Raw genomic sequence first — 17,570 nt, 5'->3', positions numbered from 1 at the left:
TGTTTTAGACACCCCCTGTGACTAAAACACGCGGGGACACGCGGGGACAGTTTAACTGCACGCGGGGACACGCGGGGACGGTGAAATAGCACGGGGGGACGTTATTTTATAACATTCTGAAAAAAAGAAAAAAAAAATTTTTAATAAATAAATAAGTTAATTTTTTTTTTTTTTTTTTTTTTTTTTAGAAATACACAAAGGATAGTCAGAATGTTTTTATATAACGTCCCGGCGTGCTAATTCACCGTCCCCGTGTGTCCCCGTGTGTCCCCGCGTGTCCCCGCGTGTCCCCGCGTGTCCCCGCGTGTCCCCGCGTGTCCCCGCGTGTTTTAGACACCCCCTGTGACTAAAACACGCGGGGACACGCGGGGACACGCGGGGACACGCGGGGACAGTTTAACTGCACGCGGGGACACGCGGGGACGGTGAAATAGCACGGGGGGACGTTATTTTATAACATTCTAAAAAAAAGAAAATTTTTTTTTTTTTAATAAATAAGTTAATTTTTTTTTATTTTTTATTTTAGAAATACATAAAGGATAGTCAGAATGTTTTTATATAACGTCCCGGCGTGCTAATTCACCGTCCCCGTGTGTCCCCGTGTGTCCCCGCGTGTCCCCGCGTGTCCCCGCGTGTCCCCGCGTGTCCCCGCGTGTCCCCGCGTGTTTTAGACACACCCAAAGAAACTGCCTTGACTTTACTTTCCTTCACTCTTTCCCATGCTCTCGAAGTAGCGGAGAAAGGTCAACATTGGTTTACATAATTTAATACATGGATAGTGTTAATAAGATTCTTGCAATGCAGCACACATTAATCAGGTTAGTCTATATTTTTGCTAAATATCAGTATCGTACTAAATGTATCACACACTGTTCAAGCTAGGTCATGTTACTTGCATCACAGCACACTCTGATCAAATGTCTATTGCTGCTGGATTTCAATTCTGTCATGGTAATCTAACGTGACTCCGCTGCCGCAAACGTTCTTCAGAACTTCCCCTTGGAGGACATCAAAACAAAAGGAATACACATAATGTTTATGAAGTTTTGACTTAGCTCGATGTCATTGAAAAGGTACTCGAGATGACGTGCAGCACTTGACTGGTCTTGAAGACCGCGCTCCTGGTTTGGGTCATCACTCTTCTTCTCAAGACACCATCATCAAGTTAATAGCAGTAGTAGTCTGGTTACATCTCTCTCCACAATTACGGCAACATGAGGAAGAGGAAGATGAATGAATCAATTGGACCGTGGGTTCCTGAAACAGATCAAAGGGCCATATGTGTTACCTACACAGCCTGTCTAAAAGACTTGGTTTGTTCATATTTTATTATCGTTCTCATTCTATTACTGTGTTTCGGAAAATGGGGATTTGGCAACAGCGCACATTCAAACGTACACAACTTGACAACAACACAATGTACATGACTGACACGATACACTCATCTCCGCCCAGATCCCGTGGAACGATTGTCGATGTAATAATCACAGTCACTTACCTTCAAAGAAGGGGAACGGCTTTTCTTCCAAGCGTTCTTCGTTCCGTGGACTTGCGGAAAACGACCCTCTCGTGAAACGATTTTAGTTTACGTCAGTACACTTGGATACGTCACATGAATACGTCACTTGGATACGTTGTGGAATGCGCGAGTAGTCTCGGTTGCCTATTCTATTCTTGACAGGTTCGCGCCTCATAAAATCATGACAATGTGCATGAGTGGTTTGCATGTTTTTCCCTCATCTTTAGCTTGCGCACGTGTGATGGTAATGTACCTGCCACAGTGGCTGAGCACAACACCTCTCGTTTGCTAACTACTACGCCTACTGTCCCTATCCTCACTGTGCACATCCTGGCGATGTGACCTTTTTTTGGACAGTTGTAGCAAAATTTATCCTGATATGATATCCTGTCCACTTTGCCTGTTGTATGGTCGATGTCCCCGGTTTTGTCGAAACCGTCCACGCTCAAACGAGCCTGCATTGTTGCTTTCTTTGCTCTTTTCCTGTGCGTCAATGATATATGTGATGGATTTGTATGCTACATTGCCAAAGACCGTGGCTGGCTTGACCAGCTTTTCGCGCACAATTTTGACCAGTATGTGCTAGTCTATAGTTTTCCGCAAATTTGATCATGTCTACGATGCTTTTCAGATCGCGTTCGCGCAAAAATATTGCTAAATCCTTGCTAACGCTCTGCAAAAGTTGCTCCTGGAGAACAAGGTCTCGCAGCGCTTCATAACTCTTCTCGGTCTCCGATAGAGTTAGCCACCTGTCAAGGAGGTGGTTCATGCGAGTCGCGAATGCAACGAAGGACTCACCTTGCTCGGGTCTCATAGCGTGAAGTTTTTCGCGAAAGTTCTCTGCTGTGCACTGGAATTTCCGGAGCAGTGTTCTTTTAAGACTGGATATTCCACCGAACCGGTCATAGCTATCGAGTGGTACAACGAAAGTGCATCATCTTCGAGTAGTGCCGCGAGGTACACCGACCATGTGTCCTTCTCGTAACCTATAGCTGTTACATACATCTGGCCCTTTCGATAGGACAAGATGCACACTACACACTGCAGAGAGGCCACACACTTACTTGGTTATTAAGGAATCTCTCCGATAGTCAATGGCCACGAGCATTTGAAATTCGCACATTTATACGAATACTGGTATTGGTATACTTGTTATGAGTCTTTCTCTTTCTGTTTCACACACACACACAAACACACACACACACACACACACACACACACACACACACACACACACACACACAGACACACACACAGACACACACACAGACACACACGCGCGCGCGCACGCACGCACGTATGCACGCACACATAAACACACATCATACAGAGTGGTATTCGCACACGCATAGTTACGCTCTCGCACACACGCACACACACACACACACACACACACACACACACACACACACACAATTCATTGTTTTCATTCGGAACATACTCTCTTTCGAAGTCACACAGACTGATGAATGATCACCTAAACAAGTGTAGCGGCCATCACGCCGCCCTGGTAGGGGTAGTGTTGTGGGAAGGCAGGTGGTGGACAGCCATACCCCAAGGGGAACACAGCGCTCCCATTAGGGGAGAAGGGGTGTGGCCCATGCCAGGGCTGGGGGTGAAGTCGCCTCGCTGTATGCCACCAGTAAGGCGGCGGCGAGAGGGGAAAGCCCGAGGGGCTTTTGAATGAAGAGGCTGGTCCACTAACGGGACGGTGTCTGTTGTCTCGGTTGACTAGTGGCATGTGGCTGTCTCGCTGGTGGAGAGAACCGGACAGGACCGGGACCGTTCCTCGGTGGCTGCCCCTGCGCTCCGTGTTCTGTAACCTCAGCACCGCAATATGGATGTTGTGCGGGGGCCTGAACCGGGTTATGTGCGGGGGTCTCCAACAATGGTTTGCGGGTACCGCTATGGATGACATCACGCAGCTGGCCAGCGTACTTTATGTTGCACGCCAGTCTGCCGGTGCCCTGACGACTGGGGTGAATGTCGTCCTTGTACAGGGCCTTTCGTGGAGCTCCATTGCTGGTGAGAAAGGTCGGGGTGTGGTCGACCAGCAACACCTTCTCCTTGCTGCAGGCCCTGACCAGGGCGTCGTTTGACGATGCGACGGTCTTCTTCAGTGGATGTTCTCCACATGGTGGGACGATGGAGGAGAAGTGAGGGCGTGCATTTGGAAAGACTTTTTTCACTAGTTTTATAATGGCACTCCAGTTTGTTTCGGTGATGGTATTTTCTCGGCATGTGTTAATGCCGATATGCACAACAGCAAGTAGCACATTAGGACATTGGGGAATATGCTAAAGCCAATGTGCTATATCGTCCAAGGCTAGGCAAGAAACACTGATGTTTTCTACACGTTTTCCTGGAAATGTAAGCTCTGGTCTGACAGGGCAAAGAACAGAGTCTCCAATCAGCACGTGCGTGGTTTCTGGGGCCACTCTGCACTCCGCTAGTCGCTGTCGCGGTGTTTTCACGGTGTGCATGGGCCTGCTGACTGCGTGTCTTCTGACTGCTGCTGTTGCTTCTGGTTTGTCACCTGTCATGGGCCTGCTGACTGCGTGTCTTCTGACTGCTGCTGTTGCTTCTGGTTTGTCACCTGTCATGGGCCTGCTGACTGCGTGTCTTTTGACTGCTGCTGTTGCTTCTGGTTTGTCACCTGTCATTGGCCTTTCCTGGTTTGCGTTGTGCACGACAACATCTGTATTGCCTGTGCAGGTGGAAGGAGTATCTCGATCAGAAAGCACAGAAAACATGTTTGGAACTTTCACAGTGCAGATATCAACACATTCTGTGGTAACAGGAGAATCATCTGTGCTGGCATCAGGCAGGCTGTCTGTTTCTGTGTGAACGGAAGACGTCTTTGGTTTTTAGTGAGACTCACTCTGTGCCTGCAGTTGTTTCTTGCAGTCGCCTAACTGAGATTTTAGGTCATGCATTTCCTTGGAAAGTCTGTTGTTCTCTCGTTGGAGTGCGTCCATGATTTCGTAAACCTTCTCAAATTTCACCTTCATGTGTTGTTTTAGGTCCGCCTTTACTTGATATTTTGCAGTTTCTATCGGAGACTGACCATCATCTGATAGTTCTGCAGTAAGGTCTGGCAGGTAAGGGGAAGTAAGAGTGGGGCCCTCTGTCGTGGGGGATGCTTCGGGCAGGGTCTGGGCAGTAGTCAAAGAAGAAGCGGAAGGCACCAATGGGGCCAACCACGCTTTCGCTGTCAGCAACGGTGACCTCAGAGGGTCGCACAGACACGTACACAGACAGTAAGCCGGGGGAGGGTCCAGGGAAGATTGCTTTGTCTTCGTCGCCACGGACTGGTGCAGCTTGGAGACTCAAGGACTGAAGGAAGGAGATGATCGGACGGGTGGGTGGGTGTGTCAGGCTGATCGACGGAGGGGGGCTCTGAAGTAGGGGGCGTTGTCGACTCAGTTTGCCCGCGAAGCCGACGCGAGGCTCTGCTGGGCATTTCCTTTGACTGAGGCTGTCGTACCTGCCAAAGGCCGCTTCGCGGTAACAAAATGACTACCGGAATCGCAAGGCTCGGAATTTATTTTACAACAAAGTCACATTTCGTTGTTCTAGTCCGAATAAATATGAAGGTATGACGAGTTGAAAACGCCGATTCTTTCGCCGGAAACAAGTCGTCTGTTTCCATACTGGAAAGAAGGAATGGACCGAGAGCTACTATGAGCACGGTGCCGTTCGCACACTTGACCGAATTATGTTATTCACACAATACCATCTGGCGATCTCTAAAAAATCATTTAAAAACAAACTAGTTGATATGTAAAGGAACTATTTACTGAAATCAAGAAGTATCTTAGTTCTAGCAGTGCAAATTGGGCACCCCCTGGCGAATGCACACTGGACCGTGCGTATACGTCGTCGCAATCAAGGCAAGTAACTCTATGAGTGTAAACATTAGCAAGAATTGCAACTTGAATACACTTAGAACACCTTAAGTCGTTTATCTTCGTCTGCGCACTGGTCACTGTGGGCTGAAATAAACACCTGAAGAGACTGGGACTCAGCGACACAGCCCAATGTGAGTGCGGCTCAGGGGAGCAAACCTCTAGCCTGGAGCACGTTTTACGAACATGCCCACACCTAGAGACAGCACGCCAGCACTACTGGCCAGAAGACACCAGCCTGGGCACCAAGCTCTACAGACACCTGGAGACATCACACCAGCACTACTGGCCAGAAGACACCAGCCTGGGCACCAAGCTCTACAGACATGCCCACACCTGGAGACATCACACCAGCACTACTGGCCAGAAGACACCAGCCTGGGCACCAAGCTTTGGGGACCTGCTGCCGATCTACAGAAGACCGCGGACTTCATGGCAGCCACCGACATGAAGATACAACGGCCATGAAATCGAACGCAGAAGAAGAAGGAGGAGAAGAAGAAGAAGAAGAAGAAGAAGAAGAAGAAGAAGAAGAAGAAGAAGAAGAAGAAGAAGAAGAAGAAGAAGAAGAAGAAGAAGAAGAAGAAGAAGAAGAAGAAGAAGAAGTATAAGTTTATTTACAGCTAGTTTCCTAATGTATAGTTATTGTCACTAGAGGCATGCCGTTTCCGACCTCAGCATGCTCTATCAAACGATGATTTGTCATGCTAAAAGTCTACTGAACTACAGTAATTTCCAAATCACCCAGCTTCCAGTGACAAACTGTTCTACGGTAGTACCCTAATCAGCTTGTGGTTTCCTATTTACTGCTCGTCTAGAGACACACTTAAGAAGCACGATGGCTTCCTAATCAGCCAAAGTCAATTGACAAACTGTACTAACATAGTTTCCTTATCATCCACCGTCAACTGAGAAACTGTATTATCACCATTTCAGTGCACCATATGGCTACTTGACCAATGATCGGCCAACGTCAACTGAAAAACTGTATTATATTATTACCATTTCAGTGCACCACATGGCTATTTGACTAATCACGACTCATCAGCCAACGTCAACTGAGAATCTGTATTATTACCATTTCAGACTTGCTATATGTCATATAACTGAGACTACAATTTTGAATTTTGAATCAAGAATATCAGCGTTACGTATTCTAAGGAATGATACTTTTGATCTTTAATAGCAATACACCTTACCATGTTAAAATACCGAAAATTCATTGTTGTCGGTGGGGGGTGGGGGTGGGGGGTGGGGATACAGATGAGGCAATGCACCGCCCACCTTCTCACAATGCCATGCTGTGCGCAGGGCGTTTGAAAATTGCATTGTCAAAGTTCACAAGAATCAAATGAAATTGCGTACTCAGTTGACGCCAAATAAAGTTTAACATCATGTCCTTATTGTCTAATGTTGAATCTGAATTTGTTCCTTTTTTGCACACGAAAAATCAAAGGAATAGAAATGAAAGGCATGTTCAACTGGGGTGAGAGTGGACACTCTTGATTTGTTCATATTCATGAGGTCAAGTGATTGAGTGATTGGCTACATCGTATTCGCAGAATCGCTTCGATAAATATTTGGTCAAAATTAGCCAGTAATAAAACCGTTGTTTCTAATACGCTGACTGTTTGCAAATAATAATAGACATGTCTCAAAAAAATAAACCAACATTCGCTTTAACGGCTCATGCTTGATATCTTTTTTCTCGACATATCTGTCATCACCTGCTCACAGTCAGCATATTAGAAATAACTCATACTAAAATGGTTTCCCAGTCACCCGCACCAGGCCCTAAGATCCATCATCCGTTTGGTGTGGGCCTGTCCTTCAACCGGAACATTCATATTATTGTTATATTTTTGTGAGAAAAAAAATCCAACGAACTGATTGTTGACATGAAATACGTGGGCCACAGCAACACATGCCTGTCTTGCCTCTAACCGCACGTGTCAGTAAATGTGTAAACGTATCAATCTGTGTCTCCGATAAACAGCCCTGACATCCGGGTGTTTGAAAGTGACAAATGTGTCTTCGTCATCCGCACCCAACTGGGGTTTCGGATTTTCCATAGCCTATTGTACCCGTTGTGAGACAGGCGTTAATTAGTTAGTTATTTGGTTATTTACGCACACACACGCACACACACACACACACACACACACACACACACACACACACACACACACACACACACACACACACACACACACACACACACACTCAAGACGACCAATATGCAGCTGTCCACCACTGTGTGTGTGAGTGTGTGTGTGTGTGTGTGTGTGTGTGTGTGTGTGTGTGTGTGTGTGTGTGTGTGTGTGTGTGTGTGTGAATCAACATTATTTTTTTTTCAGACGGGAAATGATATTGTTGTTTTTAATTTGAGATAACACATTTCTAATCTTATCATGCGATCGACACGTGTGGCATAATACAATAAATACTCGAGAGAGCGAAACAAGACAACCTGTTCTGGATAGATATTTGATCTGAGTTTCTTCTCGTATGTAAAAGTTGTCCATATTCTAGATTTTTGTGGAGTATTTAATTGGCACGTGACGTTTCCGTCAGGTCCATTTAAGGGGTATTCTTATTTAAGCGGCAGTCACGTGACCCCTTTACAGGACATCGTTATTCCGAAAAATGTGCTAGATAGCCAAGGAAAGTGCCTTACATTACATAGAAAGTTTTAACGAAATGACACGGGATTGGACAAAAGTTGTCGCAATATTTATGTGTACATAGTTAACTTCAGATAAAACTGGCGTTTTGCCCCGCGACACCATCGTCCTGCGGTAACTGTGCGGGGTGGTCTTTTTGACGCTCTTTCTCTAGCGGACGACGTAACTTAAACAAAGAAAATGATATCCTCGGTCTGTATATATATGACAGATTGACAACTTCTTCAGATTGTCATTGGTTGACAACTCTCGCCAATTCTACCATCAGACCACTGATGAGACACATTAGTGTCGAAACACGTGTCTGGTCTCGGTAGTAAAACAAGTATAAATCCGCCCATAGGGCGACCATTGTAAAAAGGGGTTGTATGGCTTCCAGTGCTATATCCGTTGTTTTTCTAACTAGTATTAACTAGATTTTGTAATTACATTTACAAAGTCCTTTACCCAACAGTCATGAATTGACTGTGAAAATCAGTCAAGATTAAGATATAGGTGTTTTACATTGTCGCCTTAATGATGATAATATGTTTACACTCAGTTAAAAAAAATATTTGTATCAGTATTGTGGTTGCCTAAAGATCCCTTTCTGCAAAGGTCGACGTAAGTCTCAAAATAACTTATTCAATTTTGTGCTCAAACGGTAAATAGTTAAGAAAATATCCATGTAACCGCAACGCTTGCTACGAAAAACGCGAATTTGAGAACATCGCGCTTTTAAAAGTTGAACGTAAGTTAATTATCGGTGGTGTATTTTCAGTGACAGGTAGCAAATCGTCATCGCACAACACTGTGACGTGTCGCAGATCCTTATCACCTGTCTTCAGCTCGTCAACAGCTTGCTCATAACTATAGCAACAGCAACTTGTTGTGTTTATTAGTTATCGTTAGATTTGACTGTGATATCAACATTTATCAGTCTGAATGTCGAGAAAGCTGAAATCATATCAAATCGAGGCGTCAGCCGAGATATTGCAATTATATTCAGCAACCAAAAGCACTTGTTTTTTTGGAAAGTTTGCAGAAGGGTTCAAAAGGCATATACGACATGCTGATTAGCAAAGTAGATTCTCCAAAGGCATTACAAAATTGGGAAAGACTGTTGGAGACAGAGGTAGAATGGACAAAGGTTTGTTTAGTTACAAAGAAAATAAAAGAAGTAAAATTAAAATGGTTTCAAATAAAAATCAACAACAGAATATTAGTAACCAATTCAATGCTGAAAGACATGGGGGTGATTGCTAGCAACCGGTGTAGTTTTTGCAATGTAGAAAGAGATACAATTTTGCATTATCTATGGTTATGTGAGCAAACTCAGTCATTTTGGACTGAGTTTGAAAAACACACGAAGGAGAAATGTCAAAACTGCAGCAGACTTGCACTCAGCCCCACATTAGTATTATTTGGCTATGACCCAAAAAGTAAGACTGATGAGGGTTTTGATTATATTTTATTACAAGCAAAGTTTTACATATATAAATGTAGAATAAATAAACTAAAACCATCATTGCAAATGTTTCTCAAAGAACTGTCTTACTTACACAAAGTTGACAAATATGTACACCAAATGGAAATGAAGTATACATGTTTTTTAAAGAAGTGGCTACCATACAATACCTTAGTCGAATAATGGAAAGCATAATAGTTTATATCCGTATTTTCCAGTCAAATATCATGTTTTTCCGTTGTGTTTTTGTTGTTGTTGTTCTCCTGTTTCATTTACAGAGGATTCACTTATGATTTGTCACATGAAGATTGTGACGAATAGAATTCGTGTATCGACTCCCTCTCTCATATTAATCGAGACTTCACTAGTTGCGTACACAAAACGAGGTTAAATGACCGAGACTACGTCATGACGACACTATATACATATGACGTCAACGCTCGCGCCATTAGTCCAAACCAGCGTACAAGACAAGAATTTGTTTATCTTCATGGAAAGAAATTTAAACGAAGAGAACAAAAGGAAACAGCGTGCATTGGTATTAATTCGTGAATATGAACTGTACATATATTCAGTTGAGGTTGCTAGGATGCAATGCTCTGACCGTTTCATTGACTCCAAGATGGCAGCAATCAACGAAGCCACTTAGATTGCACTAGCATATGTTTCACCTTCCGTGGACGGATTTCCACATTTTTGCGATCTCCAAAGGTCCACTAACCGCAGGTAAAACACGCTAATACATTTTAACATTATTGATTCACAGGAAAACACAGGTATTGTTCATTTTCCATGTGTTTGTGTCAGTCTGTGAACTCTTGTTTCTGTGTTTGTTTTAGAGAAACAAATTGAATGATATCGATGGAAATCATACTTGATAATAACAGATATTGCACGTGTGTGTTGCAGAAGGTGCAAGTGTACAGGGGTGTACAATGCTTATGTAAATGATGTCGTGTGAACACTGTGGGAAGGGCAACGTCAGCGGTAACCACGGAAGGAACCACCAACGTCCCCAAGTGTCACCCAGATCGAGTTTATCATGATGAGTAGTCTACTTTATATTTTGTGAACATTAACACACCATCACGTCTTCATTTGTGTAAACCGAAATACATTTGCAACGAGAAGAAGAAGTACGTTCCGCGCTTCGATATCAAACGTCTACGCAACAAGAAGAAGAAAGACAATGTTGTTACGTGTGTGTGGAATCACACCAGCGAAATCATAATCTATAAAACTTTCATTTGAAGATTCTAAGAGAAAGGGATTGATGTCTGCAAGAATGATCATGTGCATGTTTTTGAAAGTACAGAATTATTAAATTTCTTATTACTTCTTTGCACTTGTCTCTGTTAAACACTGATCAGCCCTAGAACGAGAAGCAGACGTCACAATGGGGGCTCGAGTCACGGGATATTGAATCAACGTTTTACTTTCGATCCAGCCGTTCCAAATTTTTCTCGTTTCAAAATTGCTGTAGGTTTCTTGCATGTCGATTTGTATTGTATATGTTCGTACTTCATCGCCATCGTCTCATCATATAATTTTATTTATTTACCTTTAGTTATATTACTTATCACAGATCTATAACTCAACGTGTGCCCTATCACACGGTAAAATAAAAACTGGAAGTGTTGTCAGCTGAAACGACACGTTAAAAAATCAATATTTAGCGAGACCACTTTTGATTTGTTAGCTCCCAATTTTATTTGTGGTGTTCCAATTCATCAGTGTGATAGTATTCTTGCACGTACTATCGGAACCATCATTTCCCTTAGTTTGTTCTAAATTACGCGGGAGGTTGGTGGGAGTCAGGTACCTAAGAGGTAAGGATTTAATACCTGTATTTCCCTGTGAAGCCCTATATAATCGACTTGTGGATATCAGTCGTATTTACTTGCTGTAGAAGTGGCTGTAAATTAATCTACACAGTAAATGATGCGAATTGACAGTTGATTTGATACATCTTGTATATTCAACGTTCGATCGAGTGAAAGATTGATCTTTTCGCCAGAAAGAGTCAAATAAAGTTTACAGTGTAAGTTCTCGTTGGTAGATAGAAGTAAACTGACTCACGATAGAACGTGGAAACATAACTCTTTGGGTGGTTGTGTGGAAACGTAACGTAACATACGTTGAAGAATTATTTCAAAGTACAGTAGAAGTAGAGCTAAACTAGGACTTGCATTTTGTGCACGAAGGCGCCGCCCGACTGTTTCTTTTTGTAATTTGATCCGAAATTTAGTAGCTCGACGGTGTTTGAGCAACATACATTTTGTACGTTTTGGAATAATACGCGAGGTGACTTATGAGTGACGACAGTTCCCCAGCTCATAATTTTAGAAAGTCCACCATCGCAGCCCAGTTGGCACGGAAACAGCCGGCCGACAAATCTCTCCCCATAGTGACCGCAAATAAGAAGGGAAGAAAAAACCTTACTGCCGGTAACGATCGGGAAGAGGTGATAGATTCGTTACCAGTCCCTGCTGACGAAGAAGAGAGTGTTCATCTCTCTCTTCAAGTTGACAGCAACCGTAACGAAGAAGAGGTTGATCCACAGGCGTGCACGGACGTGTCACCTGTAAATATGTCTCAGTCCACAAGTGTAGATCCGCTAGAGTTGACTAGACAGCTATTGGCCGAAGGACAGTTGTTGGGGTTAGAAGGAGCCGAGTTGCGTGCATTTGTTCTTGATCAGAAAGAGAAGCAACAAACTCTTGATCGCGAAGAACGAGAACGTGATGCTGAACGACAAGAACGTGACGCTGAACGACTACGGCTAGAACGTGACGCTGAACGACAATTCCAACTGGATCAGTTGAAAATCCAGAACGCCAACCAAGAGGGCAACAGGAACAACAACTCGCCAGGACGTATCCGCGAAGATGATGGTTTCAAGCCCAAGATTCCTTTTCTAGACGACCGTGATGACATCGAGAGCTGGTTCCATCAGTTCGAGCATTATGCTCGAGACTGTAACCTGAGTGATGCAGCAAAAGCTTCACGTGTAGTGTACTTTCTGAAGGGTAAGGCGAGAGTCATCTTCTCAAAGCTGAACGAGGAAGACGCTAATGACTACGACACTCTCAAACACGCTTTGTATGAGGGCTTCCAACTCACTAGCGAAGATTATAGAAAGAAGTTTCGCCAAACCAAGAAAAGCGCCACTGACACGTATAAAGAGCACATCACGAAGCTAGAACGGTATCTAGACAAGTGGGTGGAATTAGCAGAATGCGACCAAGATGTAAAAGATCTCAAAGATTTGTTGGTCCGTGAGCAGGTGTTGGACACCCTTCCTCCTGACCTCGCCGTTCACATTAGGGATAGAGACCCTAAGAGCGCCAAAGAGATTGGGATGATAGCCAACACATATCAACAATCTAGATCGAACGTCAAAACTTCATCGACGTACGTCAAGCCTGAAAAACGTCGTTCTCCCCAAGAAGAAACAAGAATAGCTGCTCCATCAACAAAACCCGCAAATCAAACTCTAAAGGCAAAGTTGAGTGACGCCGAGAGAGAGAAACTGCGAGCATCTGGATGTTGTTTCATTTGTAAATTGCAAGGGCATGTCTCTCGTTTTTGTCCAAACAAAAGAGACACAGCAGGTGCAGTTTCATCGAAGAAAGATACACTTGAGACACCGATCCTCTTAGAAAAACTTTGCGGAAATTGCAAGGAAAAGAAATGTGCCGAAGTGGTACCAGTGAAGCTGAATGGAACAATTGTCAACGCTTTGAGAGACACTGGATGTACTGGTATCATTGTCAGCAAAAAGTTTGTGCCAAAGGAGGCATATTCAGCGAAAATGAAGGAGACTACTCTGGCAGAGAAAGACTCCAAGAAGATGTACCACACCGCCGTGGTGCACATCGATTCACCCTACTTTGACTCCGAGACAGAAGTAACGGTGATGGACGACCCAATTTACCCTGTCCTCATAGGTAAATGGTATGGACTAGGTAAAGAGAAGAAATTGACTCCCACATATCCTGTTCGAGACCCAGCATGGTACCCTGGGACAGCAGCTGCTGTTACCACGAGAGCACAAGCGACAGAGGACGCCCAGAAACCAAGCTGCAGCCACAAACAGGGAGTCAAGGAAGAAGAAAGACTGTATTCGCCAGCTGATCTGAAGAGAGAACAGGCAAGTGACCCTTCGTTGAAGACCATCAGGCAATTTGCCAACTCTCCAGAAGGGATCAATGGGATACGGTATTCATACAAGAAAGAAATCCTGTATAGAACAACGAAAGATCGCCACGGAAACGACCGTTCACTAGTAATCGTTCCGAAGAAACTCAGGAACAAAGTTCTTTCATTTGGTCACGATCACCCCATGGCAGGACACTTAGGTCAAAGAAAAACATCTGACAGAATTAGAGCAGAATTCTGGTGGCCAGGGTGTGCAGGAGACATTCGTAGGTATTGCTTGTCCTGTGACACATGCCAAAGAACTGCGCCGAAAAGTCAGACAAAGAAAGTCCCTCTGGGAAGGATGCCACCCATCAGTTCAGTTTTCAAGAGAGTTGCGGTGGATATCATCGGCCCGGTCAAACCTATGTCGGAGAGCAAGAAACAATACATCTTGGTATCTGTTGACTACGCTACCCGATACCCCGAAGCCGTAGCCCTGAAAAACATCCAAGCAGACACCGTAGCTGAAGCTCTCTGGGAGATGTGGACTAGATTGGGAATCCCAGATGAAGTGATAACGGACCAAGGCACACAGTTCACCAGCCACCTGATGAAAGAAGTGAACGACTTTCTCAGCATCAAACACCATATGACTGCACCGTTTCACCCTCAAGCAAATGGTTTGGTCGAAAGGTTCAACTCCACACTGAAGAGCATGCTGAAAAAGTTAGCGATCGATCAACCGAGGGAATGGGACACGTTTATCCCCGCCCTCCTGTTCGCATACAGAGAAGCCCCACAAGAAAGCATGGGATTTTCGCCGTTTGAGCTGCTGTATGGGAGATCTGTCAAAGGACCCATGCAAGTGCTGCGCCAAACATGGACCGAAGAAGAAATCTCAGGGGAGCAGAAGACTACAGCGGAATATGTAGTCAACCTCAGGAACAGAATAGAAGAAACGTGCAACGTGGCACGTGAGAACCTGAAGAAAGCGGCCAGCAAGCAAGCCCATTTCTTCAACAAGAAAACGAAACCAAGGACGCTAGAAGTCGGAAAACAGGTTCTACTTCTACGCCCTGTGAAGAACAACAAGCTGGAACTTACATGGTCAGGTCCCTACAAGGTTGTGGAAAAGTTGAATGAATTCGACTACAAGATCCAAGTTGGCAGAAGAACACGGATCTACCACATCAACCTCATCAAGGAGTACCAAGAACGGGAATTGAGTTCCGCCACTCCCAATCCCAGTTCATCTGCCCAAGCGAGTGTTCCTGCTTCAAACGAAGAAGAAAGTGATGAAGAAGACGGAGGAGAAGAGGTCGTGGCTGTTGTCATGGAAGAGGACAACACGATGGACGATGACATTTTCAAGTATGACACTCAGAAGATGTTACCCCTCCTAGAAACTCAAAGAACCGAAAATGTGAAGAACATCCATTTCGACGAGAAATTGGACGAGGCAAAGGTCAAGGAGGCGAAGATGATCTGTGAAGAATTTGAAGAGTTCCTAACAGATGTTCCAAAGACGACGAACCTGGAAAAATGTTCCATTGAAGTGACAGAGAAGAAACCAGTCTTTGTGAAACCCAGACCCATACCTCACGCCATGGTAGAAACTGTCGAAAAGGAAATTGAAGAAATGCTGAAGTTGCATGTCATCGAACCTGCAAACTCTCCATACAACTCTCCCATCGTCCTGATAAAGAAGAAGGACGGAAAGTACCGTTTCTGTTCTGATCTGAGAGCTCTGAACAACGTGATAGTGTTCGACGTTGAACCCATCACCGATGTCGACAATCTGTTTCAAAGTTTAGGAAAAGCGAAATACTTTTCAAAGCTAGACTTGACGAAAGGATATTGAGCGTTCCCAATAGAGGAGAAAGATAGAGACAAGGACAACCACGGTACAGATTATATGAGCAGAGCGTCGTACGATGAATAATTATCTACTTGCGATAGGATAATTATCTTGATCCATGGGGTTATGTGACGAATAGAATTCGTGTATCGACTCCCTCTCTCATATTAATCGAGACTTCACTAGTTGCGTACACAAAACGAGGTTAAATGACCGAGACTACGTCATGACGACACTATATACATATGACGTCAACGCTCGCGCCATTAGTCCAAACCAGCGTACAAGACAAGAATTTGTTTATCTTCATGGAAAGAAATTTAAACGAAGAGAACAAAAGGAAACAGCGTGCATTGGTATTAATTCGTGAATATGAACTGTACATATATTCAGTTGAGGTTGCTAGGATGCAATGCTCTGACCGTTTCATTGACTCCAAGATGGCAGCAATCAACGAAGCCACTTAGATTGCACTAGCATATGTTTCACCTTCCGTGGACGGATTTCCACATTTTTGCGATCTCCAAAGGTCCACTAACCGCAGGTAAAACACGCTAATACATTTTAACATTATTGATTCACAGGAAAACACAGGTATTGTTCATTTTCCATGTGTTTGTGTCAGTCTGTGAACTCTTGTTTCTGTGTTTGTTTTAGAGAAACAAATTGAATGATATCGATGGAAATCATACTTGATAATAACAGATATTGCACGTGTGTGTTGCAGAAGGTGCAAGTGTACAGGGGTGTACAATGCTTATGTAAATGATGTCGTGTGAACACTGTGGGAAGGGCAACGTCAGCGGTAACCACGGAAGGAACCACCAACGTCCCCAAGTGTCACCCAGATCGAGTTTATCATGATGAGTAGTCTACTTTATATTTTGTGAACATTAACACACCATCACGTCTTCATTTGTGTAAACCGAAATACATTTGCAACGAGAAGAAGAAGTACGTTCCGCGCTTCGATATCAAACGTCTACGCAATAAGAAGAAGAAAGACAATGTTGTTACGTGTGTGTGGAATCACACCAGCGAAATCATAATCTATAAAACTTTCATTTGAAGATTCTAAGAGAAAGGGATTGATGTCTGCAAGAATGATCATGTGCATGTTTTTGAAAGTACAGAATTATTAAATTTCTTATTACTTCTTTGCACTTGTCTCTGTTAAACACTGATCAGCCCTAGAACGAGAAGCAGACGTCACAAAGATAATTCACAACTGCTGTGTTGTCACATGTTCCTACTATGTTGTAAATGTTGATGCCTGAATAAACCATTAAGAAAAAAATAATTGCGGAACGCATGCCAGGGCAAAAGGTTGTGATGCACGTGATACAACAGGGTCCTGGCTATGAACATCGCTCACCAGCTTGTGTTTAAAGGTTGACACGCTGACACAATTATGCACAGTAGCAACATGCCCCCACGAAGAAAACTGAGCGATTTGGATAGAGGAAGGGCAACAGGATGGCTAAAAGACGGTGTTGCTGCCAGGCAAGTGGCCCAGAGGCTTGCAGTGGCTCCCTCTGTCATCATCAGACTAAATCAGAGATTCCACGCAACTGGAAAAGTGCAGGAGCGACAACGTTCTGGTCGGCCCAGAGTCACCACACAAAGAGAGGATTGCTTCATTCAGAGGCAGGCCATGCAACAAAGAATGGCTACGGCAAACAACATTAGGCAACGCCTACAAGCTACCACCAACACTGTTCTTAGTGGTCAGACGATCCAAAACCGCTTACACAACTGTGGCTTGCGTGCAAGGCGTCCGTTCCGAGAAACAACCCTGACTGCTAATCACCGAGCAGCTCGCCGAGCCTGGTGCACTCAACATGTGAGGTGGCAACGTCAGCAGTGGGCTCAGGTGTTGTTTACAGATGAGTCCCGCTTTTGCTTGGAACCTGCTGATGGTCGCATCCGAGTGTGGACGCGTCGCGGAGAGCGCTTCGCAGAAGGCGCTGTTCTGGAACGACAGCGTTTTAGCGAAGGCTCTGTGATGGTC

General features: G+C 44.3%; 1 protein-coding gene and 2 long non-coding RNA genes across 3 annotated transcripts in view; 1 reads left to right on the top strand and 2 right to left on the bottom strand.

Annotated features, from left to right (window-relative positions):
• The window catches only part of LOC138971888 (uncharacterized), a 133,032-nt gene that overhangs the window by 108,617 nt on the left and 6,845 nt on the right, over positions 1-17,570 (bottom strand). The window lies entirely within an intron of this gene.
• Positions 751-1,619, bottom strand: LOC138970403 (uncharacterized). Its single transcript, XR_011456926.1, has 2 exons — positions 1,499-1,619; positions 751-1,257 (listed from the first exon to the last, which is right to left on the bottom strand). It is a non-coding gene; the product is annotated as an uncharacterized lncRNA (long non-coding RNA).
• On the top strand, positions 9,877-16,555 carry LOC138972007 (uncharacterized). The gene is made up of 3 exons (XM_070344849.1): positions 9,877-10,284; positions 10,468-16,103; positions 16,287-16,555. Exon 2 carries the CDS (start codon positions 11,870-11,872, stop codon positions 15,560-15,562), a length of 3,693 nt encoding a protein of 1,230 aa, XP_070200950.1. The 5' UTR covers positions 9,877-10,284; positions 10,468-11,869; the 3' UTR covers positions 15,563-16,103; positions 16,287-16,555.

This window comes from Littorina saxatilis, linkage group LG7, assembly GCF_037325665.1.
Source record: "Littorina saxatilis isolate snail1 linkage group LG7, US_GU_Lsax_2.0, whole genome shotgun sequence".
Taxonomy (NCBI): Eukaryota; Metazoa; Mollusca; class Gastropoda; order Littorinimorpha; family Littorinidae; genus Littorina; species Littorina saxatilis.
This window is presented reverse-complemented; position numbering and strand designations above follow the sequence as displayed.

Coding starts and splice junctions, on each gene's coding strand:
- LOC138972007 (XM_070344849.1), top strand. CDS start 11,870: ATGAGTGACGACAGTTCCCCAGCTCATAATTTTAGAAAGTCCACCATC.